Genomic DNA, 25,413 nt, shown 5'->3' on the forward strand with positions numbered 1-25,413 from the left:
ATTGATCTTCAAGGTCTTGAGTTTTATCAGAAAGAGAGGAAAGAAGAGGAGAGGAATGAGAGAGGAGAGAGGATGGGGGTTAGGTTTTTCTTGGCAGGAACAACTCAATGGCATATTTCCATTTTCCCTACCTGGTACTAGAAGAAAGACTCACAATTTAGAGCCTTGGGTATCTCCAGTCTTAGGAGTGGTGCTTGGACACTGCTATTTCAAAACGACTTCTATTTTCTTGATAACTCTATATGCCATCTATTTTTAGAGTTGAATCAGAGCCTTTGTGCTTGTACATGTGTGTTTTCCTGGCTCTTTAGTCCTAGAGAAAGACAGGAGTTCCTACCAGTTCAAGGATGTGTTGGAACAGTGATCCTTTTCTGTCTATGAGTAGCCCTGAATCTCTCTCCGTGCACTCAAGCTAATGGCCAGGCCCAGCATAGGGCCAAAAGTTGTTCACTGTGGCTATCATCTACTATCCAGGTATGTCACATATTCTAAGCTTGACTTCACGGCCTTAGACTTAGAGCATCAGTTTCCACCCTGTGGGTTACAATCTCTTTAGAGGTCCAATTACCCTTTCATGAGGGTCGCTTAAGACCATTGGAAAACATAGCTATTTATGTTGCAATTCATTACAGTAGAAAAATTACAGTTATGAAGTAGCAATAACTGGGGATCACCACAACTTGAGGAACTGTATTATAAAGGGTCTCAGCATTAGGAAGGCTGAGAACCACTGCTTTAGACAAAACACTCCATTCCACTCTTTGAAAAATCTTTCTATGACAGTGTCAGTGACTTAGATTTGGTAGGATGCAGGATATCAGCACAAGAGATGAACCACTGGAAGCTGAACACATAGAATCTGCCCCCTAAGGTGTTGCCGGAGAAACTACTTATTTTCCAAACATAGGTCCCGATGACCTGAGAGGGGGGTTATTTTACATTAATTGGATCTGCTCCCTGAAGCTCTAAATATCATTCAACACAGAGGAAAAATTACCATTACTTTAATGATTCTTCCCATTCTCCTAGCAGTCGTCTCCAGACTGAAACAGTGAAGCAATGCATGTGAGTTTCATTAAAACTGTAGAGAGAGCTGTAGGATGTTCCACTGGGGAAATTCAGTCTATGCTAATCTCAAAATTCCTGCAACCACCCATGTCGTTGTGCATATATCTAGTGTCTTAGAGTTTCTATTGCTGTGATGCAACTCCACGAGCATAAGCAACCTGGGAAGGAAAGAGTTTATTTCAGCTTACAGTTCCAGGTCACAATCCATCATGAAGGGAAGTCTGGACAGGAACCTGGAGGCCGGAACAGAAGCAGACACCATGGAGGAATACTGCTTACTAGCTTGTTCCCGTGGCTTACTCAGTCTGTTTTCTTAAATAATCCGGTACTACCTGCCCAGGGGCAGTATGCTCCCAGTGATCTCTGCCATCCACATTAATCATCAGTCAAGAAAATGTACTGCTGACTTGCCCACAGGCAACTCTTATGGAAGCATTTTCTCCGTCAAGAGTCCCTCTTCCCAGACAACTGTAGTTTGTGTCAATTGACATGAAACCAACTAGCACAGCTAGTTATACAACCCCCCTCTGCTTCAACACCTACCCCACACATGCACCTATATCCTTCTGTGCTATTTGGAGTGTAAGAAGAATCTTTCCTGTGTGAGTCAAGGCCCTTCAGATCACTCTACTACAGTTTGGAGATAAAGTCTCAAGTGGCCATGCTGTGTTCATCCTGCTTCTTAATTCCTATCTGGATCTGGCTAAAAGATCTTCTGAACAGAAGTGATGAGCAGGAATGGGTCTTTCTGGGTCCCCAGTGCATGCATACTGCTCCACAATAACATCTAAAGCCTTTCACCATTTCTTTTCTCTGCTGCCTAGTCTGGATCAACCTCTGGAGAGGAGTCAATCCAGGGATGGCAATGGTGCCACTTATTAGGAACTGCTTCTTGAGTAATAAAGGAGATATATTTTTGAAAACTACCTAGAACCTGAGTTGAATCTCTGTGGGCCCAGAACTCAGTAGTCTCTGTAAAGTCAAACGCAATGGAAAGCATATCTGTAAAAGAAAGGCACATTAAGAATCATTTCACACCAGTGCGCACATATCTAAGCAACTTGATAAAGAGGAAGGACATTTGCTTTTGCAGCACCCACTGGGTTAGGGTATGGACTGATTAACAGACAGTTTTGCTACTTCCTTTTTTCTATTTTAGCAAGATCCCTGCTGAACCAGGGTTCTGCCCTAGATCCATAGTTTGTCTGCTCTAAGGACTTGAGCTACACCTGTCACAAATGGAACTGCTTGCCTCCAGCCTCATGCTGCTGTGGTCACTGCTGCTGGCCCTGGGTAAGTAGGATGCTGCAAAAAGACCTGGGTTGTGCCAGGGTAGAGCCACCTCTGCTTGGGCATTCCCAGACACCCTTCCTGAGCTTCTGGAGTGTGGAAAGCTGGGTTTCTGCTTCTGATCCAGTACTGACAAGTATAATGCAAATGGGAACTGAGCAAAGCAAGGTTCCCAGAAAAAGGAAAAGATGTGTGTGTGTGTGTGTGTGTGTGTGTGTGTGTGTGTGTGTGTGTGTGTCCTTACTAAAGGCTGGTGATTTGTCTCTATTGTTTCTGTTTGATCTCTAGGAAATCTAGGAAAACAATAGATTTTCATTGAAAGGGCTTCAAATGAATTTTCTTTTACAGTGAATGTCATGCACAGCTTATGTAAGTTTTACACCCCAAGGCTCAGACTCTACTTCCTTCAAGAGTCAACATTTTTGGCTGAACTCTTATCTTCATAAACTTAGACATTGCATAGACTTCAAGTCTGGCTAACCATAGTGTACACCATGGACTGTGCCTATAAATAAGACCCTCTAACACAGTCCCACACACAGTAGTATGTCTAGGATGCAGAGGAAAGAGAACTGATGCCAAAGAAATATGAGCAGACCCTGTGTTTCTTTTGTGATCCTGACATCCAGGGTGCTCCTTGTAGGTGGTTTCTCTTAAGAAAAATAGTCTGGACAGTTTAAAGATAGAGCCCTCAAGTTGGCTATCCAATTCAAACTGGTCATCCCTGAAATCCCATAACACTATATGGACTGAGCAGGTTGTATTATGTATAGGTGTACACACACACACACACACACACACACACACACACACACACACACCAATTAGAAGGCATAAATTTGAAAAAGAGCAGGGAAAATATGGGAGGAGTTGGGGGAAGGAAAGGAAAGGGAGGAAAAGATGTAATTATATTTTAATCTCAAAAAATAAAAATATTTAAATAAAGAAGATGAAAGAGGAGATAATAAATGAAGCTCTTGAAAATTTGTCTGCAAAACACAAACTTCTAGGAATGGCCAAGGGCTGCTTATAATGTGCTAGGAATATAAAAATGAATCTTGGGTTCCATAGGACTGTCATTTGTGAGTGGGAAAAGGGGGATTAAAGAAAGGTGGAGAGAAAAACAGAGGGAATGAAGGAGGGAAGGTGAAAGGGAAAGCAGAAAAAGAAACAGGAAGAAAACGAGGGGGAAGTGCTTGGGGATCCTCAGAGCGCTATAGCCTTTGACAAAGTGTGAAGACCTTGGTCCTGTGTAATCTCTCTGACTCTTTTCCCTCACAGCTCCTGTCAGAGTCCAGTCCGGTAAGCAACTCTTCATTCCTTTAGCTCTCTGGGATCTCACTCTCTTGGGCATGGGAGGTCCTGCCTAGTGAAGCCTTTTAGCAGAAGATTACAGGGATCTTAGCCAGGGCTGGAGTAAAGAGAAGGATCCAGCACCTCACTCTCCTGCCCCTTGATGAGCTGTGGCAGGATGCACCATGCCACCACTACCTCTGTTTGCCAGCTGGTGATGGATGGGAAGAAGACACTATCCTGACCCTATCAAGACAGTGAATTATTTCCCATTTGCTGCTGGCCCCTCAGACAGGAAAGGGATTAAGTGCGAAGGGAAAGCCATTTGTGAAGTCATTGGGGTGGGGGGGGACATCCTCATCCTCACCAGAAGCAGTGACTGACAATATATTTATAGCAGAGAAACAGCAAGAGGCTGAGAAGGTGCTCTGCAGATGACATGAAAACCCTTAGGTCTCTACTGGGATCAAAACAATCCAATGTCTATCGTGCTTTTCCTTTTTCATTGGGGTTTTAATATAATGAAATTAAGAAAACTCTTAGTTTCATGGTAGCCTGGGAAATTAGACTTTCTTCTTTGGTTAAGCTTTTGAGAACACATTCACTCTACAATGTACAGAGGAGATGATGCTTGTGTACCCAGGTTTGTAATTTTAAACAAAAATGTTTTTAAATTACTTAGTGGGGAGAGGTGCTTCTAGAGCAACCTCATGGGATCCAGTAAACTCTCAGAATTGGTATAAAATGTGTACATATCCCATAATTGTAGTTGATTCAAGGAACTACAGCTCTAGGAAAATCTCAGAAATCAAGACCATGAACCTAGTGTCTTGCAGTTAAATCCTTATTTTAGTCTCAGGGAAAACTGTTACCATTTTTCTCTGTCTCCTACCCCTTGGATCATTCTCCATTTGGCCTCATAAATCTTACATCTCAAATATTTCTGTAATAAAACTGATTTTATTCCTAAAATATTTACAGTTAAATATCTTCAGGTCTCACCATGTAGGACTGTGTCTTGTGATGTGGAGCCAGTGTTCAGAGCAGGGCCTAATCATTTGTGTTTTCTTCTCCTGCTGCGGGCAGATCCAAAACACCAAGCTATCCATCAATCCTGATGACCACTGTTCTATGGGGGAAGCAACGGCTCCACTTCTTCTTTATGGGGATCCTACAGGGCCAAGCATGGCAATGAACGAGTTTTTAGTAGACTCCAGAGACTTGGAGATTCTGGAGCTTGGGTCTCAGTGCCCTGTGAGTTTCATCTAGGGACAAGGACATGCAAAGGAAGGACTTTGAGTTTATCGTGCTACTAAACAGTGTTTCCAAATATGAGACAAGCAGAGGGAGTTAATGATAGCTGCCATGGGGGACCTGAGGCCATGTCAATAGGTGTAAGGAGATACAATTGGAATCTTCTAGTCGGGGTAAAAAGGAATGCTGAGGCTTGAGTCCAGAGTCTGGTCCATGGAGACAAGGGACTCCACCATGAAGCTATTTATACCCAACCCCTTTTATTGTTTATTGCAAGCAGAGTCTTACTAAATCACCCAAGCTCACCCTAAACTTAATCTGTAGCTTTGAATCTGTGACCTACCTGCCTCAACTTCATGAATAGCATTAATTCCAGACCTGCACCATCTCACTTAGCTAGTAGACTCATTTTAAACCCATATTTAGTCCAGCTGTTGGGAGCTGATGAAAACAGCATAAAAATCCATTAACATACATCCAAAATGCATGTTTAGAAGAAACATCACTTAATGAAGTAGAGCTCACTGTGCTGAGCCAGAAAGTTAGCAGAGCCAGCAGGTTCCCAGGCACTGTGGGTCCCCATCTTCTAGACACATGTAGACCCCTCCTTTCCCAGGCAGGGTCAGTGTTGTTACTCTCTGCCTCCTTGCTTCTTTTGCAGACTGGTTGAGCATCAGCGTGCCACGCCATGCCTATGAAGGAGACCATGTATCCATAAGCTGCACGGGGGAAAAGAATTATGACATAAAGAGGCTAAAGTACTTCAAGGATGGATCTCACATAGCTACTTATAGCAGTGCTTTGAGCTATACCATTGGGAATGCAAGATTCAGTGACAGTGGCTACTATTCCTGTAAGGCAGATAGGAAACTTTTCCTATTTATAGACACAACAGAAAAATCAAGAGATGCACGACTTAGTGTCCAAGGTAGGAGATCATTCCTTGAGTGGATGTGTCTAAGAAGGAGAGTGCCTGTGTAGGAAAGCCAGGGAACAGGGCATATGACACTAACCAGGGATGGTAAATGGTGGTGGGCTGTCTGTCCTGGGATATGGATATGTGTGTCTTGCTCATCAGTCACTTCTAGAGGACCATGTAGTCCACTACTAACAAGTCGTGTCGTCTCTTCCTATTCACTCTTCCCTCCAGAGCTTTTTCCAGCCCCTGGGATGACAGCCAGCTCACTGCAGCCCATAGAGGGGAGTTCAGTGACCCTGTCCTGCAACACCTGGCTCCCTTTAGATAGGGCAACGACCCAGTTACAGTATTCCTTCTTCAAAGATGGCAACACTTTGCAGTCAGGTTGGAGCTCAGCAAAGTTTACGATATCGGCAATACGGAAAGAAGACTCTGGAAATTACTGGTGTGAGGCGATGACAGCATCTCGCAGTGTCTTGAAGCGGAGTTACCGGTCCTATATAGATGTGGAGAGTGAGCATCATTGGGCTGGGCTGAGGGGCTAAGTCAGGCAGGGAGAGCAGGGGCACCAGCCAGACTGCAGGCTCCTCCTTATCCCAGAGGGTGGAAGGTACCATGGCTCACTGGGGCTCTTGAACACTAATTTTCCGATGACTTTGTCCTCCCCTTCAGAAAAGCAGCAATAGTAACTTTATTCAGCAAACTAAGAGGTCAATGAAGGAATAGCCTCTGTCTATGAGAGGAGACCCCCAGTTAGGAGATGGTGCAAAGAAGGCACAAATAATAGTATTTGAAATGACAGTAACAGCCTATCACTTGAAAAACTAATTACTATGTTCCAGATCCCAGCTAAAGCTATTGTGTTGTTCTAGACTCTCTGGCTTTCACAAATAGCTGCAGAAGACAGGAAGATTTACTACATGCAGGATGCTGTTCGGAGCAGTTAAACATTTTGTCCTCATAGTGGCCTGTGAGATACCTTTATGAGTAGTGCCTGTAAAATGGGTACTGTGACTCTCCCTACTTTACAGACGAAGAAACCCAAAGCAAAGAGTTGTCCAGAGACTTGTCTAAGGGAACCCAGCATACAGACCCGGGATTTAAATGTGGTTGCTCTGGCCCCATTGCATGTACTTTTAAGTGCTGTGCAGCACTCTCTATCCAGCCAGAGGCTGGCAGCATCACTAATTGGCGCTGGTGAATGGTGCTGGCGTGAGAGAGACTGCTTGATGGATGCATCTCAGCCAATCTCCTGAGAACTCCGTGAGGTTACTATGGTTATTCAAATGCTATGGAGAACAACTGAGGAGCAGAAATAGAGACTGCAGCTATTAAATGGCAGAACTCGGTTGTTACTCAGGTTGGAAAACTTCCTTGTTTATGAGACCGCAGCCTCTTTCCTGCTGCCTCAAGTTCACAAGGAAGTCAAGACTGGGCAGAACGCTGTGGGATGTGGTCACACGAGAGGGAAAAGAGCAGGAAGGGCAGAACAGGATTGTTATTGAGCATCAGATTGCAGAGTGGTCCTGTACAGAGCTCTTCAATATGTTCCATTCCCAGGAAACCAGGGTGGACTCTTAATTCCTTGTATCGACCAGCCATAATTACCAGCAGGTTATACCGGATTCCTCCGGTACTGAATTTCCCCACCCAGTCTTTAACAATTGTCTTCTGTTCACAGGGATCCCTGTGTCTCAAGTCTCCATGGAGATCCAGTCTCCAGGGGGCTGGGGAGTTGAGGGGCAGACGCTGCTCCTTGTCTGTTCTGTGGCTAACGGCACTGGGCTCATCACGTACTCCTGGCACAGAGAGGACACAGAGGAAAGTGTGGGGAAGAAAAGCCAGCGTTCCCAGAGAGCCGAGCTGGAGATCGCTCCTGTCAGCGAAAGTCACGCCGGGGGTTACTACTGCACTGCTGACAACAGCTACGGCCTTGTCCAGAGTGAGGTAGTGAATGTCACAGTGAAAGGTAAGCCGCATTCCCAATCGGGAGCCAGCAACTCCCAGCTGGGGATGTTCGAAAGTGTGACAAGGTACAAGGAAGGCATGAAGTGGCTGGGAAGGGCATTTGTTTTTCTGGTGAAGTTAAAAGTGGTAGCGGTGTCAGAGGAGCTGAAAGAGAGCACAGACATGGAACACGAGGCAGATTGTGTGGTATAATCAGAAGCTTGCTCTCCAGAATTCTTCATCAGTGCATAGCAGTTCTGCTGGATCCTTCCCTGGAGGGTTAGACCAAGCAGTGAGACATTGGGAAAGAACACAAGGGGCTTGAGTGAAGCCAGGCAGGCTGTGAGTCACACCTTTTCGCTGACACTCTACTGTGCTCTGTCAGTTCCAGTGCTGAGCCCTCTCCTCTCCATCAGTGTTCCTGGGGTGCTGCCCTTCATTGGGGATGTGGCAGAGCTTCAGTGTGAAGACAAGAGAGCTTCTCCTCCCATTCTGTACTGGTTTTATCATGAAAATATCACTCTGGGCAACACCTCAGCACCATCTGGAGGAAAAGCATCCTTTAAGCTCACTCTGACTGCAGGGCATTCTGGGAACTACTCCTGTGAGGCTGACAATGGCTGGGGGATGAAGCGCAGTCAAGTGGTACCACTCAACGTCACAGGTAGGATAATTTAATGTCTCATTCTAGAGTGCAACTTGCATTATACCAAGCCATGGCTTTCTTCCTTTTCCTTGTACTCTCCCATCCCTTGGGGCATTGGAGCTCCATTGGGGACCCTTCTCTACTTCCAACCATACTTTTCAGTCCTAACAACAGCAGCTCTGCCCAATGCTTTTCCTTCCTGTCTGCTTTTCACTGAATCACGTGTGTGCAAAATCGGGAATCAGGTCAGTGTAAGGGGCGGGCTAGGTGAAACATGGAGAGAGAACGCAGATGTCCACACGAAAAAGGGGGGGTGGTGCTCTTGCATCCTCGAGCTCAGTGGGGCTCATTCAGAGTGACTATGGAGCTCCCTCCAGCCTTTGTAGTTAAGAACAAAAGTAAAAACCCACAAACAAAACAGATTCCTGGATTTAAATTTTTTAACTAAGATTGTATCATGTAATTTTCATAGCAGCATAATTATTACACAAACAAAGAGATAAAATTTAAGTAATGCAGTTTGCCCAAGGTTGCTTAAAAGGAGTGCCATGAGCAGGTACAAAGATGAAACCGAAGCCAGAACTGAGAAGCTTTGTAAGGCGTTGTCACTGTGTGAATAGGACTGGATGGTTGTGTGACCTTTTTCCTTCTTTTTCTTTAATCCATTATTGGAGAGAATTAATGAGTTTCCTAATATGGAACATTACTGAGTTTCCCTAATAAGCCCTTCTTAGTCATCACAGGCAGTAGCTTTATATAACTAGCTAATATTTTATTTCAAATGTTGCATCCGTTATTTATTTTATTTCTTTAGTGCTTGGTATCAAATGCAGAACTTCAAGAATGCTAAGCATACACTTTGCCCCCTTGCGTCCTATTAATACATGAGATTTTTGGTTTTCTTAGCTTCACAAATTCGGTGTCCAGGAATTTATATCGACATTTAAATGATCTACAATTTGAAGTCTTTGCAACTAGTCAAAGATTCTGAGCCCACTAGACTGTTACCTCTACTGTCAAATCTTTTTCATTAATTAGCCTTTTCAAGTTTTTTTTTTTATCATTTTAAAACACTTATTATAGTGCTATTGTTACAGGGCTGGGAAGTTAGTAAGATTCCTCATTGAACATGTCTGAGCACACCTGTGTTTGGGTCCTCGCTGCTCACCTGGCGTGGCTGTTTCAGGGAATGGAGACAGGACGGTCATAGGGGTTTGCTGAGTACCCGACAAGCTGAAAAAATGCCAAGGTGGGGGTCCTGTAGAAGACCCTGTCTCCAGAGAAGGAAGCAGGGAGCTTTAGTGGAAGCAACTAGGCATGCTCCTCTGGCTTCCTCCTGTGCACACACACTGCATACACCATATGCCACACACTTGATGTTCTTTGTCCCCCAAAGGTGAGCAAAATAGGAAAGTCTAGACTTTCAAATTCATCATAGACTCGTGAGTACTATGTCTGGTGTTTAGTTTCTAGTGTGTGACTGTGTTCTTTCCTCCTTGTGCCTGGATGGCCCCTTTTCTCACCAGAGAAAAGACCTCTTACCAGAGGTCTTTCTGTATTGTTCTTTTTTTAAATAAATTCAGGTTTCCTCTATACTTTTTACTTTTCAAGTCAATATCATTTTATTATTCCAAAGTATTTTTCTGATTCATTTACTTCTTTTTCATTTTTTTGTTTTTTAACAAATGCATTTAAAACTATGTTTTCCTCCAAGTACCACTTTTATCTCATTTAAAATTTTTTAATATAAGTTGTCTTCATTTGCTTATTTGTCGAGGCCCAGCATGTCTCAGCACCAAGCCACGGCAGCCATGAGGTTCGGCCTGAGTGGGGGAGCGTAGACTTGAAAACTCCTAATGAAAGACTTAAAAATTAGCAAAGAAATATAGCCCAGATAAGGAAACTCTCCAAACTGAATGTAGTGCAGCCTAACCCAGAAGCTAAGGGCACTACTATGACTTAGGGCCTGGAATCTACCAGCTTACAAGGCCATAAGATAACTGGGTACCAAGAATTCCCAGATAGCCACCCTCCCTGAGGGGCTCATGGAGGAAACAGATTGCCCCACTGGCCAATGTGTCAATAATTAACAATTAAGGGTCCCTATGAAACAAAGAGATAGCTACCATTTGCTCAAGCAAGATAAGCATAGCCTGAGGTCTGCAGGTTTTACAACTGGTGGGTCAGGAGGCCATATGATTCCCAGCCCCCTCCTCAAGACAAAGGGCCTCCTAGGAACCCATGACTCTGGTCACGCCCCTCCCTAAGCTTGTGGTTTTTGCCTTTAAAAACACCTGTGCCTGGGGGACGGGCTGCTCTCTAGCCTGCATGCTGAGAGAGCCCGTTTGTACAAACGCCCACCTTTCATTAAAGCCTCTTGCTGTTTGCATCAAGTTTCTGCCTCCTCATGGTGAGTGGGGTGGCCGAAGTCCTGGGAAAAGATTCTGGAGGCCTGAGCTTCTGGGGGTCTTACACTAGCAACCCAACGGTGATAAAGAGCAAACACAGGCATCTTGTCATCTTTAGAGAGCTCTCAGTTCCATGTTGTAAAACTAGAGTCTCTTGTTTATTTAGCATCTTCTTGGCTGTTTCTTAACCATGCTTCCATGGCCATGAGGAGGCCATTTCTCTCCTCCTGACCCCTCTCTGCTCCCTGGCTCCTAACTCTCTGTCCTCCTTGTTACTTACACACCTAACCTCCTGCCTAGGTGCAGGCCTATTCAGATGCTTAGTCCTGTAGAGATGCAAACTAGGAGGCATTCTACACTGAGGCTATGCTATACAATAGCAGACTTGCTTGAATTAGCAATACAATAGTGGGCCAGAGCTCCCTGGTACTCTTGTTTAGTGAAACTGGAGGCTGGACCTTAAGACATTCCATAATGGAAATATTTTGGTCCCCAACACTTATTCTCTACAACATGTGTAATATGTGTTATTTTATAAAAAGACCTTCTTTATAATTTTAAATAAATTTTATATCAATCCATCCTTTATTATGTATTTCTTAGATATTCCTTTGTTCTTGTATTTAGCATTTATTAAAATATGGCTTATAGTGAAGGGACCAGCTCCCCATTTCGGCAGCCATGACAGTAACACGTGCTTGCCATGACCTTGCCTTGGTCACTAGGAGGTTAGGTGCCTGCCTCGTGGCAAGGAACCAATCAGAAGTTAGCAGGTGGTGCTATGCTTTACAGCTCTGGGTGTGCTTTACGGATAAGTGCAAAGCAATGACGCACAGAGCATAGCAACCACCCTGGGAGGGCCTATGGGTCATAACAACCAGTTGACCAATCAACACAGGGCAAGCCCTCCAAGCCTGGAGGCACACCAATCCTGAGCCTGTGCATACCCCTAGACACTCCCCTTATGCTGCCCTATAAGATCTCTATGCAGACACTTTGAGCTGTCTTTCCTAGACATGCACCATGGTGGGTGGATGAAAGACCCGAGCTAACATGGGGTTACTTCGTTAAACAACTATAATAAAGCCTCATGCTGTTTGCATCAAACTTTCGACTCTTCCTGGTGATTGGGGTGACTGTGGTCCTGGCCTGAGATCCTGGAGGCCTGAGCTTCCGGGGGTCTTACAATAGAATTTTTACCTCAGAGAAATCACTGAAACTTGGTTGATGGTCTTACATGCTGTCAGCTTATGCATATTTTCTCTGTGAAACAAACAAACAAAAATGTCATTTTTGTTTGTATTTGGGGAGTATTTGAGGTCTACATTTTTTTTCTTTAATTTAAGCTACTTTCTTCATTTAGTCTTATACTTTGGTCTCTATAATTTTATATGAGTTTGGTCTCATTACTCTATCCAGTTTTGAGAATGTTATTTTTTTCTTTTAGATAGTCCCTCACTATTCAGCCCTGACTGGCCTGGGACTCACTATGTAAACTAGGCTGAACTCAGACTCACAGAGATCTTCCTGCTCTGCCTCCCAAGTGCTGGGATGGAAGGTGATGTCTCGCTTAGAAGAACAGTCTTGTTATTGCCTATATTGCCTATATGCTCTGACTGCCTTGTTATTACCTATATTGCATCTGCCTTTTTCATGTACCTTGCTGAGATCTGAGTGGTTGTAAGACAAGGTATGCTGGCTGCAAATGATAGAGAATCCCTCTGAGTTGACCTGCCTCCTCCCCAAAGTGATGCTAACAGGAAATCAGTAGTTGATGTAATTTTCTGTGGCTTGGGATCCATGAGCTCTCTCCTCTTCATTCCTCCACCAGCTTTTTTTTTTCACAGACAAGCAGAGTTGGTCACTGACAATGTTAAGCTTATACCTATATTTTATCTTAGAGATCTCCGGAAAAGGAGAATGATCCTGAGTTTAAGGCCCTTCTGGACCATGTAAAAGATCCTGTATCCAAAGACTGTAATGATGCATGGCTGTAATCCCAACATTTGTGTGAGGCTGAGGCAGGAAGATCACTGTGAGAGTTCAAGGCAATAATAGGCTTCATAAGAAGACCAGAGAGACAGACAGGGGGGGGGGGTCCCTTTCTAATTCCTAAAGACACCATTTTTTAAGGAGCCTGGGCATGACAGTAACACATAGCAAAGGCAAGAGGATTGCTTGAAGTTCAAGATCAGTCTGGTAAACACAGGACACCCATCTCCACAAACTAAGTAAAATAACAAAGTAAGCAGAATTCAGAGATTAACAGGCTGTGTGAATATGCCCAGTCTACCCTCCACATAGAAAAATGGGCCTTTGATTGGCAAAGTCATTAAGGAAGTATGGAGCATTATTAAAAAGCAACAAAACAAACAAAATAGGCCTTTCTCCATTCTGCATCTCAGTCTCTATCATTAGGGAAGATTTAATTATATCCTTCTGTGCCATTAAGGTTTTTTTTTGAGCTTATGGAAAACAAACCCCGAATCTCTGTGTTTCACAATGTAAGCAAAAATTCTTTTCTAGACCCACTTAATGGGGACATTGGTGATGTGAGGTGGTGGTAAAGACGAAAGTGCAGCAAGGCAAAGCCAGGCTCCAAGAGTCCACCTTTAACAACTCCTTACACGTTTTAGTTTCCTTTCCTATTGCCATGACAAAAACACCTGACAAAAGTGACTTGAAGGAAAAGTGTTTCCCTTGGACAATTCAAAGGTCATGGTAGAGAAGTTGAGGGAGTAGACACAAGGGGGTGGGCCTAGGCCTTATCCCAAAGGATATGACAGACTCTGAAGACCCCCTATGGAAGGCCTCACCCTCCCTGGGGAGCAGAAAGGGTATGGGATAGGTAGGGTGTTCGTTGGGGGGGAGCAAGGAAGGAGGGGAGGCAGAGAGAACTGGGATTGGCATGTAAAATAATGTTTTTTTCTAATTTAAATAAAAATAGAGAGAAAAAAAGAAGTTGAGGCAGGAGGTGCTTCAAGCATCTGGTCCTATACCATCTACAGTCACCAGAGCCGACGCTTGGGCACAGCCAACTTTCTCCTTTTTATACAGTCAGGGTTGGGGAATACCAGAACCTACAGTGGACAAGTCTTTGTAGTTAAATTAACCTAATCAATAGTGTCCCACAAGCATGGCCACCAGCCAATGTAATCTAGATAATTTCTGATTGATGGTGCCTGAAGAAGTTTCTCTTTGTGATTCCAGATACTGTCAACCAATAATTAACATTAGCTATAACTGTGAAGGGACCAGCTCCCCATTTCGACAGCCATAACAGCCGAACACATGCTTGTCTGACCTTGCCTTAGTCACTAAGAGGTTAGATGCCTGCCTCGTGGCAAGGAACCAATCAGAAGTTAGCTGGTGGTGCTATGCTTTACAGCTCTGGGTGTGCTTTACGGATGAGTGCACAGCAATGACTCGCAGAACATAGCAACCACCCTGGGAGGGCCTATGGGCCATAACAACTAGTTGGCTAATCAACACAGGGCAAGCCCTCCAAGCCCGGAGGCACACCAATCCTGAGCCTGTGCGCACCCCTAGACACTCCCCTTACGCTGCCCTACAAGATCTCTATGCAGAGGCTTTGAGCTATCTTACCTAACCATCCTCCACAGCGGGTAGATGAAAGGCCCAAGGTAACATGGGGTTAGCTCGTTAAACAACAATAAAGCCTCGTGCAGTTTGCATCAAGCTTTCGACTCCCAATGGTGATTGGGGTGGCCGAGGTCCTGGGCTGAGATCCTGGAGGCCTGGGCTTTCCGGGGGTCTTACAACTGTACCTCTGTCTCACTCCCCCACTGCTGTAGATACTTGCTGCTTACAAGTATGTATTTCTTTAATGCAACGTCACCCACTCTGTTTGCAGAACCCCCACCCAAAGTGCGTCTGGTGAATGGTCCCCATGCCTGTGAAGGACGTGTAGAGGTGGAACAGGAAGGCCGCTGGGGCACTGTATGCGATGATGGTTGGGACATGAAGGATGTGGCTGTTGTGTGCCGAGAGCTGGGCTGCGGAGCGGCCGTCCACACACCTATAGCCATGTTGTATCCACCAGCAGTTGATGAAGCTTTGCCGGTGCTCATTCAGGTAGCCCTGTGCAACGGGACAGAAAAGAGCCTGGCTGAATGTGACCAGGTGGAGACCTTTGATTGTGGACATGATGAAGATGCTGGAGCTGTGTGTGAAGGTGGGTGATGATGGAGCTGACATGGGGCTGAGCCCCTTCCTTAGGCTACCATCTTCTGCTTTCTTTCCTGTACCTATTCTACAGTAGAATGCACTAAGGGTATCACACTCAGATAACATTGCGTTGGCCCTGAGCTATAAAAATGACTGCCCTGTATGCTCGTGTTATTTGCCCTTACTGGCCATCTTAAAAGACAAAACACTAGTATTTTTATGGTTATGAGTTTGGGTGGTTTTAGTCAGAGTGACACTGATTACATTACTGTGAAGTCTCTTCAGCTCTTCTGAGCTCTTTCCTTGGCAGCTCTATTCACTGGAATGAAGCCCTGGATTCTAATGGTGGAAGACAGGCTGGTGGGTTGTGTTGGAAGGACATTGGTGGCCCAGAAAGTCAGGTCCAGGAATCAGGCCATAAAAGGCAAAGATTCCAGAGCGTCAGAGCAAATGAAGTCTGAGGACTGCTGCAAATGTCCATAGAGCCTGTGACTAGAGAAGGAGCCAGGAACACTGTTGTCCCAGCTTCGGCCCACTGAGTACTAGAGGCCAGCCTCCCCCAAGTACCAGACTAGCAGTAACCAACTGCTCTATGGCTCATTCGCTTTGTCAGAAAAGTGTGACCTCTAGTCCAATGTCTTCACTGAGTCAAGATAAAAATCAGGATTTCACACATTCATGAGGATATTTAGGGAAAGTCCATGGTTAGGAAGAAACCCCAGGGGCTGATTTGGGATGCTGGGACAGGATGTAGGATGGCTACTGTGGTTCACGCTGGCTTTTTCCTCGTTCTGCATCACACATCTTCTTAGGAAATTCGGCGAATATGTCTGCACATCCTTTGCTGGGCCTCTGCATCCTGACTTCTTCTCATTCTTTCTATACAGCAGTCTTACCTAGCACCTCCTGAAGAACTGGAGACCCAGACACCATCAGACCTCCTGTTCTCTGCATTTGGGCCTCACCAGCTGGATAGCCCATAGTTCCCACTGGACTTCAAGGCTTCATCTGTGGCTCATCCTCCAACAGGACTCAAAATGATGCTGCTCTGAGCTAAAGTTCCAACAGCACTAAGGAAAGCCCAAGTCCCCTAGTCCCTGGAAGCCAAGCTTGGAAAAGCATTGTTCCTTTCTAGTTTCTTCTAGCTGTCTTCTTGGGCAGATGAAGAGGTGGGCACAAGTGAGGGTCACATGTGCCTGGGCCTTCCATCTACTCAAATATGATCAAATAAAGCACAAACAATAAAAGAAATCATGAGTACTTAATTTCTTTTCTTGATTTGGGAAGGAACTAGCTTTGGAAGATCTTTATAAGCCATTTGCTTAAGTGATAGATGTGTATAATAAAGTTTATATATGATGTATAGAAAAAAATAAAAATTAGACAAAAGTCGTGTAGTCTAATTTTTGGTAAGTAACTGATACTTACCAAAAAAAGATTATGAATAATAAATGTGTGCAGATGGATGAATTAATAATTAAATTGATTGTTCTACAAATTGCACATTATATTAGTGTCTAATTAAATTCAACAACTTAATTTTAAAGAATTTCTGTGGTGAAACACATGAACACAACTCACACATACATGTATACATGCCTTCTTGAAACTGTTGTAAACATTTTTTTAACATAATAATTGGACATATTTATAGGATACCATGTAATATTTCTATACATGTAATGTTTCAGTATATGTATATTATAGTACATATGTATATTTCAATACAGACAGATTTATTTTGAGGACTATCCAGTCTGCAAGCTCTTAAATATTTTCATGCAAATGGCTTTAGAGGATCTGAAATTTCTTTTTTTTTCTCTTATTATTATTATTATTATTATTATTATTATTATTAATTCAAGTTAGGGAACAGGCTTGTTTCACATGTAATTCCCCTCTCCCTCTCCCTCCCCTCACCCCCATTCCTTCTCCCCCACCTCCAACCTACCCCCCACCCCATCCACCCACCACTCCCCAGGCAGGGTAGGGCCCCCAACCGGGGCTCCACCAAGTCCACCAAATCTTCCTGTGCTGGGCCTAGGTCCCTCCCCATGTGTTCAGAGACAGAGTGCATCCCTTCAAGTGGGATGGGCTCTCGAAGTCCCCCACACACACCAGGGCAAAATGCCAGTCCACCTCCAGAGGCTCCCAGGAGTGCAGGGGCCTCCCCATTGGCATCCATGATCAGGGGGCTGGATTAGTCCCGTAGTGGCCTCCCAAAGAGCGTCTGGGGTCGATATGCTTTCCCTTTTTCAGGCCAACTGTTTCTGTGGGTTTCTCCAACCTGGTACAGACCCCTTCGTTCTTCATTCCTCCCTCTCTTCAACTAGGTTCCAGATTTCAGCTCAGTGTATTTCTGTGGATGTCTGTCTCTGCTTCCATCAGCCACTGGATGAGGACTCTAGGATAGCATAGAGAGTAGTCATCAATCTCATTCTAGGGGAAGGGCTTCTAGGCCATCCTCTCCTCCACTGCCCGGACTGTCAGATTGTGTCATCCTTGTAGGTCTCTGGAGATCTTTCTAGTTCCAGATCTCTTCTCGGACCTATAGTGGCTCCCTCTGATATGGTATCTCTCATCCTGCTCTCTCTCCTCTATTCTTCCCCCAACTCAATATATCTGCTCCTCCATTTCTTCTCCTCTCCTCTTCTTCTTGTGCTCTTATTGTGGCAGCACCCACTCCCCTACCCTCATGCTCTCAATTAGCTCGGGAGTTCATGCCACTTCCCATTCCTGGGGTCCATTTATCCCTTAGAGTCATTCATGATTTCTAGTTTCTTTGGGGAAGAGGATTATAGGCTGGTAAACCTTTGCTCTATGTCTAAAAATCATATATGAGTGAGTACATACCATGTTTGTCTTTTTGTGATTGGGTTACCTCACTCAGGATGGTTTCTTCTAGTTCCATCCTATTGTAAACATTTTTACATTGGTTTTTTTCTCATTCTAAATTGTCTTCCCTTGTTGTTCTTGTTTGTGTCTTCGGATGGGCTGTCCCTGTAGCCTACAATGCCCTCAGACTTGGGATATAGACAAGGATAAGCTTGAGTTTCTGATCCTCCTGCCTCCACTTTCTGAGTGCTTGGATGATGGGTGTGTGCTATTGTACTTGGTTTTGCATGGTGATGGGGTTAGAAGTTAGGATCTTTTGTGTGTTAGGCAAGCACACAGCTAAATTGCATACCTGTCCCCAATACGACCTTCTCAAGAAAGAAAATCTGATTTGGAAAAGACCATTTGTTTATTTATTTATTTGGTTTTTCAAGACAGGGTTTCTCTGTGTAGCCCTGTCTGCCCTGAAACTCATTCCGTAGGCCAGGCTGGCCTCGAACACAGAGATCCACCTGCCTCTTCCTCCCAAGTGCTGGGATTAAAGACGAGTGCCACCCTGCCCAGCAACCTTTATTCTTATGACCTTTATTATCTTGGAGAATGAAAGAAGCCACACTGTCACCCACCCTAGTCCTACACATCATTGTTTATGGCTTAGCAGTATCTAATGCTCAAGACATAGCCACAGGAATAACTTCCTTTTAGAAGTTAGTAATTAAGCTTTGGACCTATATATGTGGAGAAGAAAAGTGACATATGCTTTTCTTCCAGGTCAGATATCAATGCCGATAATTGATTGACTACATAGTATATTCCATATTTTATGTTAGATCACATCCTTAGAAAAGCTTAAAAACGTTGTAATGTATTTTAACTGATGTTTTATTGGAATGTATTGCTATCATGGGTTAATTTTAGGAGCAGCGGTATTTTTGCAGTATGTAATTTTTCAATATAGAAACAAGATGTATTGTTTCCTTTGTGTATCTCTCAACAGTTTCTTGAAATCCCATTCTTATGAACTCTTCCTGTTTCTTATTGTGACAGCTGTTCTTGGTTGTAAATTTGACTACATCTGTAATTAACTAAAACCCCCAAATAGGGCATACCTGTGAGGGACTTTTGCTTAATTTGAAGGGGAAGACACACCTCTAATCTGGGCCAGTCCTTCTGCTGGAAACCTATATAAGGACATGGAAGAAGAAAGTTTTTGCTTGTTGCCTGCTTGCTTTCACCCTACTAACAATTCCATGCCTTCACTGGCATTAGAACCTATTTCTTTGGGATCACAACTTTAACTACAGAACCTATCATTTCCTTGAAGATTCCAAATAAATCTAATATGGAGCCTCTGGATAACCTGAACTGTATGATTTTTTTCATGATATTTTCTTTATAAATTATCTCTTCTTTCATATGGTTTACTAATTCATATCATCCAAATTTGAAGCACTGCATGGACCAGTGAGTTTTTATGGGGGTTACTAGCAGAAGTCTGGGTGAGAGGTTAATCACAGGAGCAAGGATGACTCAAAAGCAGCTGCATCACTGAAAATCCCACCCCAACATGACTGACAGCTGACAGAAGCTGTGATCCTGGGACCCGATGCACAACTTGCAGCTGGAAAGTCTGAGAATCCCTCTTACCTGCAGCTCAGCTGGTCTGAGTCTCCTCCATCAGTTTGTTCCATCTATAAAACTGGGGAAGGGCCTTCAAGAGGCTCCAAGTTTTACATTTCCCTGGACATGTGACATTTTGTTTACCTCCCGAGTCAATGAGCTGTCTCCTTCCTACTATAGGGAACATTTCAACTCAGTGGAAAACATTATATGACAGAAATTCATAGGGACTGCATCAAAGCCCAGCTCTTACTTCCATACTGCTTGCTCCCTTCACTTTTATTGGTTTTTTGATGATAAAATCACTTCCTAATAAATTTTGTACAAGGTATAATGGTGTCTGCTTTCCTGGGAACTCAACCTGTGACTGTTCATTCATTGGTGCTAGAATCTACCATGATAACTGAGTTACATCTTATTCTGTTCTCCATACCATCATGAATGATTAATATCTAAGATTCCAGGGATACCACATTTTCTTAGCATGGAACATTCAACATTCCCAACAGATCATTCCCTGATGATCTATGTTGTGAGAGGTGAAGACAGTGAAAGAACTAGACCTACTGGGCAATATAAATTATATGTTACTTGTAAGCAGTTAGCATCATGTAACTGAGAAAACCAGTTAGTTTGAAAGGTTACTTCTCCTGTCTCATGCAGCACCCTGAAATAAACTGGTCAAGCAGTTGGAGGAAACAAAGACATGGCAACTGCAAGAATGAGTGGTACCCATGAGAATGAGTTTGAGCCTGCATCGGTGTCTCAGTACCTCTAGATGTCAAGGATAACAAAATGTTTCGGAGAAGATGGTGTCACCTTTCACTAAGTTAAACAGGAAGGAGGCCTGGAGTTTGAGAAGGTGAAAAGTCACAAGAACTGGAATTCCTACAGAATACCACATCACATCAGCAAATCAACTAAAGTAAGTGGCTAGGCTCCAAGAGCAAACTGCACCAGGGCCTTGGGTATTCATGACCCTTCAAGCAAATCAAGAGTATAGCTTCTAGTTTACAAATATTGCACAAAGTATCTCTTGTGGATCACACTAACCAAGAATGATACCAGTCAGAGAATTCTCAAGAATGAAGTTCTAATTTCAATAGTCAAAACGAGAAGGTCACTCAACTTCCCAGTCAACTCCCACCTACCTGAGTGCTAAGCTGAGGAAGAAACATTCTACGATGGCAGTATCATAGATTTCTCAGTCAGATATAATACCAGGTATATTGTTACAGAAAAAATTAACTACTCTTGTAGATTTTCCTCTTTTATAAAAACATTTTATAACAGTATTTTAAATTAATCTTTTTTATGTTAGCAAAGTAACATGTTTCCTTATGGCACTTTCATACATGTGTGTCATAATAGTTTGCCATCAATCATTCCCCTTCTCCACTGACCAGCCCTATGCCACCTGTCTCCTTCTAGATGGCTCTTTCCCATTCCTCATATAGTTTCTCCTTCAACTTTTCTACCACATGTATTCCATTACCCTCTCTATTTACACTTTTCCTCATGATATCTTCATCCAATCTCATGATGCCCTTTCTATTTCCTTGGTTTAAGAATGTCAATCTTATTTTATTGATTAAGAGTTGAACTTGAATGTAAAGACACAAACTCCCCTTGATAAACATTAGTTCAGTATCTTTTCCATGAATTGCTAACCCTTTAAAGGCTCAGAAAAGATTGAATAATATCTTTATAATTCAATCAACATCTGTCCTCTCTTCCTCTTAATGACTTCCCAAGATTGGTCATACCCTGAGTACTAAAAAGAATATGTCTTATCTTCTGCACTAGTCCAGCCTGTGCCACAGGACTTCTTTGTGGAGTCCTCAAGGCGCTCCAAGGAACCTTATGCTATAACTTGTTGTATAGTCATTTTCTCTGAGATGAAGCATTCTATCCTGTAGAGAATTTTGTGAAGACACGGGATGTTCTACCGGAAGATGAAACATTTCATGCTGTAGAGAATCTCATTAACCTCAGGAATTAAAAACTCAATAGCTTTAGAAAGACCCTGAAACTGAGAAGATTCACTAGGCCCCTAGGTCTATTTGAACTCTGTTATATTCATTCATCAAGTATGACCAGCACCATTTGTTGAAGATGCTGTCTTTTTCCCATTGTGTATTTCTGGTTTCTTTGTCAATATCAGGTACCCATAGGTGTGAAGTCTTTTCTGTCCTGATCTTCAATTAGATTCTACTGATCAACATGTCTGTTTATTGATAATACTATGCTATTTTTACTACTGTAGTTTTGTAGTACAACTTGAGATTGGGATGGTGACACCTTCAGCAGTGCAAATAGTGCCGTATTTATCATACTACATGAAACTCAACTCCAGATGGATCAAGGACCTGAACATGAGTCTGATAGAAGAGAATTGGGGAAATAGTCTTAAACTCATAGGCACAAGAAAAGACTTTCAGAACAGGACACGAATAGCACAGGTACTAAAAATTCAAATTAATAAATGACACCTTATGACATTAAAATGTTTCTATATGTCAAAGGACACCATCATTTGGACAAATCAGCATTCTACAGGATGTGTACCTATTATACATGTGATAGAGGGTTGATACCTAAAATATATAAAGAACTTTTAAAAGGGACATAAAGAAATCCAATAACACAATTAAAAAATAAGGCACAGAACTAAACAGAGAGTTCTAAAAAAAAAGAAACATAAATGGCTAGAAACACAGAAATTTTCAACATCCTTAGTCCCCAGGCAAATATAAATCAAAACTACTCTGAGATCTCATATTGTAACAGTCAAAATGGCCAAGATCAAGAAAACTCATGGTGACAAGGATGTGGGGAACTTATCCATTGCTGGGGAAATGTATACTTTTACAGTCACAATGTGGTGGTTCCTTGGGAGACTGAAAATAGATGCAGTTTACCACTCTTGGGTATATATTCAAAGGACTTTACATCCTACTACAAAGACATCCATGCTCATCCATGCTCATTAAGATACAGGATTTCCTAAGAGAAGGTAAAACATCTTTATTTATTCATTCATAATAGCCAGAAATTGGAAATAGTCTAGATGACCATAACCAGATGAATGGATAATGAAAATATAGTACATTTACACACATATAAATATAGTACATTTACTTAGCTGTTATAAAAATAAAATCATGGATTTGCAGGTAAATGGATGTAGCTAGAAAAAAATCATCCTAGGTGAGGTAACCCAAACCCAAAAAGACAGATTTGGTATGTGTTTTCATGTATGTGGATGTTAGCTTCCAAGCCCTCAACAACCATCCTAATCCTACAACCTGCATAAGCAGAGATGTTGGGAATAGAGTAAGGGAATAGGGGCGGGGGAGCTCCCAGGGAAGGGGAAATAGAATATATAGTTATGGGGAGGCAGGGGTAGACTGAAACAGGAGGACTAAAGGGAGAGTGGAAGGGAAGTAAAAATGGAAAGATGGGGAGGGACAGCTAATACTAAGGGCCATTTAGGGGGTCATATGGAAATCTAATACAGTAGACTCATCTTAAAATATATACATATATGGAAACATCTAAATGGAATCACCAAATCATTGGAGGATACAAAGTCCTTAGTAGACATCTCTCATCACCAAGTGATACCTTCATAGACAGGAATAGATTATATCGAATAGAGTTGAGTCATCAGCTAAAGGGGACCCATAGAAACTCTAAAACAACTGAAGTTATTATCAAGGCCATTGGTTACTACTCTCCACAAACTTATAGTAAGGTCCCTTTGCTATAGAAAACACACACATATCTCATCAAACATGGAGAAGTCATGCTCGTGCCTGCTTTGAGCTTCATCCCTAATGACTAGTGTTCATGGTACTGGAATATACTGTGCATGCTACCAGAGGAGAAAAGTAACCATTAACCCAGATACAAACCCTTTGATCTACAATGGTGACCTGTCTGTATGATATACACTGTTGCAATCATGGCACAAGTGTTGTGGGAGTAACCAACCATTATCTGATTAGATTTAAGGCCCAATCCATGAAATGGAACCCATGCCTGACACTGCTCTGGCTGCCAAAAATGTGAGACTAGTTAGGCCAGTGACTTAGAGGAAAGGCAAATACAATTGTTCTGCTAAAGAAAAGTAGCAGTAAAATGACTACTAATTACATTCTGCTCCACCCATCCATCAGTGTCTTGCTCAGCTGTCACTAGAGATGCTTCCTCCTGCAATCGATGGGAACTAATACAGATATTCATAACTGGACAGTGTGCATAAAATGAGAGTTTTTGGAGCACCCAGTCCTAAATGGGATGTCTTCACTGAAGTCCTCCCCTCAGAACTCAAGGAGGTATGTGGAATTGAAGACAGAACAATTTTAAGAGCCAAAAGGGATGGATGAAAATAGTGTCTTTTGGATACAACTGGACTGATGCACATATGGACTCACAGAGACTGTGGCAGTAATCACAAATCCAGCCCATGCTCAAACTTTACAGTGTTCTAGCACTGAGAAGGACGAGTGGACATGGGCTCTCATCCCTGTCCAATGATTGCTACACCAAACTGACTAACATAATTGCTTTTCTTTGTTTCTTTCTCATTCTTTGTTTCTTCCTCCTTCCCTTTCTGCTTCTTTGCTTTTATTAGAACTCCCAATATCTACCCTTGGCAACTTTTAAGCATGTAATACAATGTTGCAGTTAATTACCATCAACATGCTGTATCCTAGATTTCTATACTGTGCTTCAAGTTTAAAAGTCCCTTTCAGAAACTGGAGAGATACTCTGCTGTTAAAAGTGCTTATGCTTTGTCCAGAGCATCCCAGTTGCAGTTCCCAGCACCCACCTCAGGCTGTTCACAACTGCTACTCTAGTTACAGAGAATCTGACATTCTCTTTCTGCCTCTGCAGGCACCTGCACCCATGTGGCTGGCACACACACACACACACACACACACACACACACACACACACACACACACACACACACACACACAATAAACCTTAAAAGACTTTTTCACCACTAAAACTTTCTGTGCAGTCAATCCCTACTTACTTTTGCCATCAAATTTGGGAGTCACAGCTGGGGTACCACATCAGGTCTGACCACCTATCATCAATAAGCCAATAAAAACATAAATCATTTTTTAGAGAAGTTTATTCAATTTGGCTATACTCTGAAGTGAGGTAAAGAGATCTGAACCCCCCAAGTCACTCCTCAGGGTCCTGAAGTGAGATTAAAGTTTAAATAGGGGCCCAGTGTAGCAGAGCTAAGCAGCCCTGGTCACAGCGTGTTCCTGCCTGCCACTGACCTATCCTTGCCTGGGCTTCAGTCTCACCCTGTAAGGTGGTCTGACAAGTCAGGACCTTGTGAAATCTTTTCCCAGGAGGCATGTTCCCCCTCTAGCTGCCATTTTTGCTTCTTCCAGCATGAGATTCCTGGGGAATTCCCTATTTCTTATAACATTACCACTCCAGAACAATGTTTCCATTAGCAGGGTTCTCAAGTTCTGTGCTAGATGATCAGAGACCACCTGTAGCCTCTGTTATCCTAAGGTTCACCGATCTGAGCCCTTGAAAGCTGCTGGTTAGGGTTGCACAGTCCCCTAGGCTTCCAGGACACAGGCCCCAGCTACTGCAGCAGAAGCTGTCATGCTGACTCAAACCCAGACATAGTAAGCATTTTCACCCTGCATGTAAAAGTGCACTTATGTGACATCCACACTTCTCAATCCTTCTTGGGAGTCATAAACTGAGAACTGACACTCTTACAGAGTGGGGCTCAGGGAGAGAGGTAGGAAAAATCAACTTCATAGAAACCTCCCCTTCTCCTTCCCCTGCTCCCTTTTAAAACGCTACGTGCCAAAAATAAGCAACAAAGCGCTGAATAGATTTTGGGTCGCAAAGACACCTGTTTTCTCAGGTTACAAAGGTCATATTAGGTTAGGCTGCCC

At 43.2% G+C, this 25,413-nt stretch overlaps 1 protein-coding gene across 1 annotated transcript; it reads left to right on the top strand.

The window, feature by feature from the left end:
- The first annotated feature begins 2,330 nt into the window (after positions 1-2,330).
- On the top strand, positions 2,331-15,028 carry LOC100759428 (Fc receptor-like protein 2). Its single transcript, XM_035451333.1, has 7 exons — positions 2,331-2,361; positions 3,640-3,660; positions 5,567-5,833; positions 6,056-6,337; positions 7,506-7,793; positions 8,157-8,435; positions 14,700-15,028. Exons 1-7 carry the CDS (start codon positions 2,331-2,333, stop codon positions 15,026-15,028), a joined length of 1,497 nt encoding a protein of 498 aa, XP_035307224.1.
- The last annotated feature ends 10,385 nt before the right edge of the window (positions 15,029-25,413 follow it).

The sequence above is a fragment of the Cricetulus griseus genome, assembly GCF_003668045.3.
Source record: "Cricetulus griseus strain 17A/GY chromosome 1 unlocalized genomic scaffold, alternate assembly CriGri-PICRH-1.0 chr1_0, whole genome shotgun sequence".
Lineage (NCBI taxonomy): Eukaryota > Metazoa > Chordata > Mammalia > Rodentia > Cricetidae > Cricetulus > Cricetulus griseus.

Bases quoted from the DNA above. Each gene is read 5' to 3' on its own strand.
- LOC100759428 (XM_035451333.1), top strand. From the start codon at position 2,331: ATGCTGCTGTGGTCACTGCTGCTGGCCCTGG. The intron at 3,661-5,566 runs GTAAGCAACTCT...CTTCTTTTGCAG, and splicing joins TCCTGTCAGAGTCCAGTCCG to ACTGGTTGAGCATCAGCGTG. The intron at 6,338-7,505 runs GTGAGCATCATT...TTCTGTTCACAG, and splicing joins GTCCTATATAGATGTGGAGA to GGATCCCTGTGTCTCAAGTC.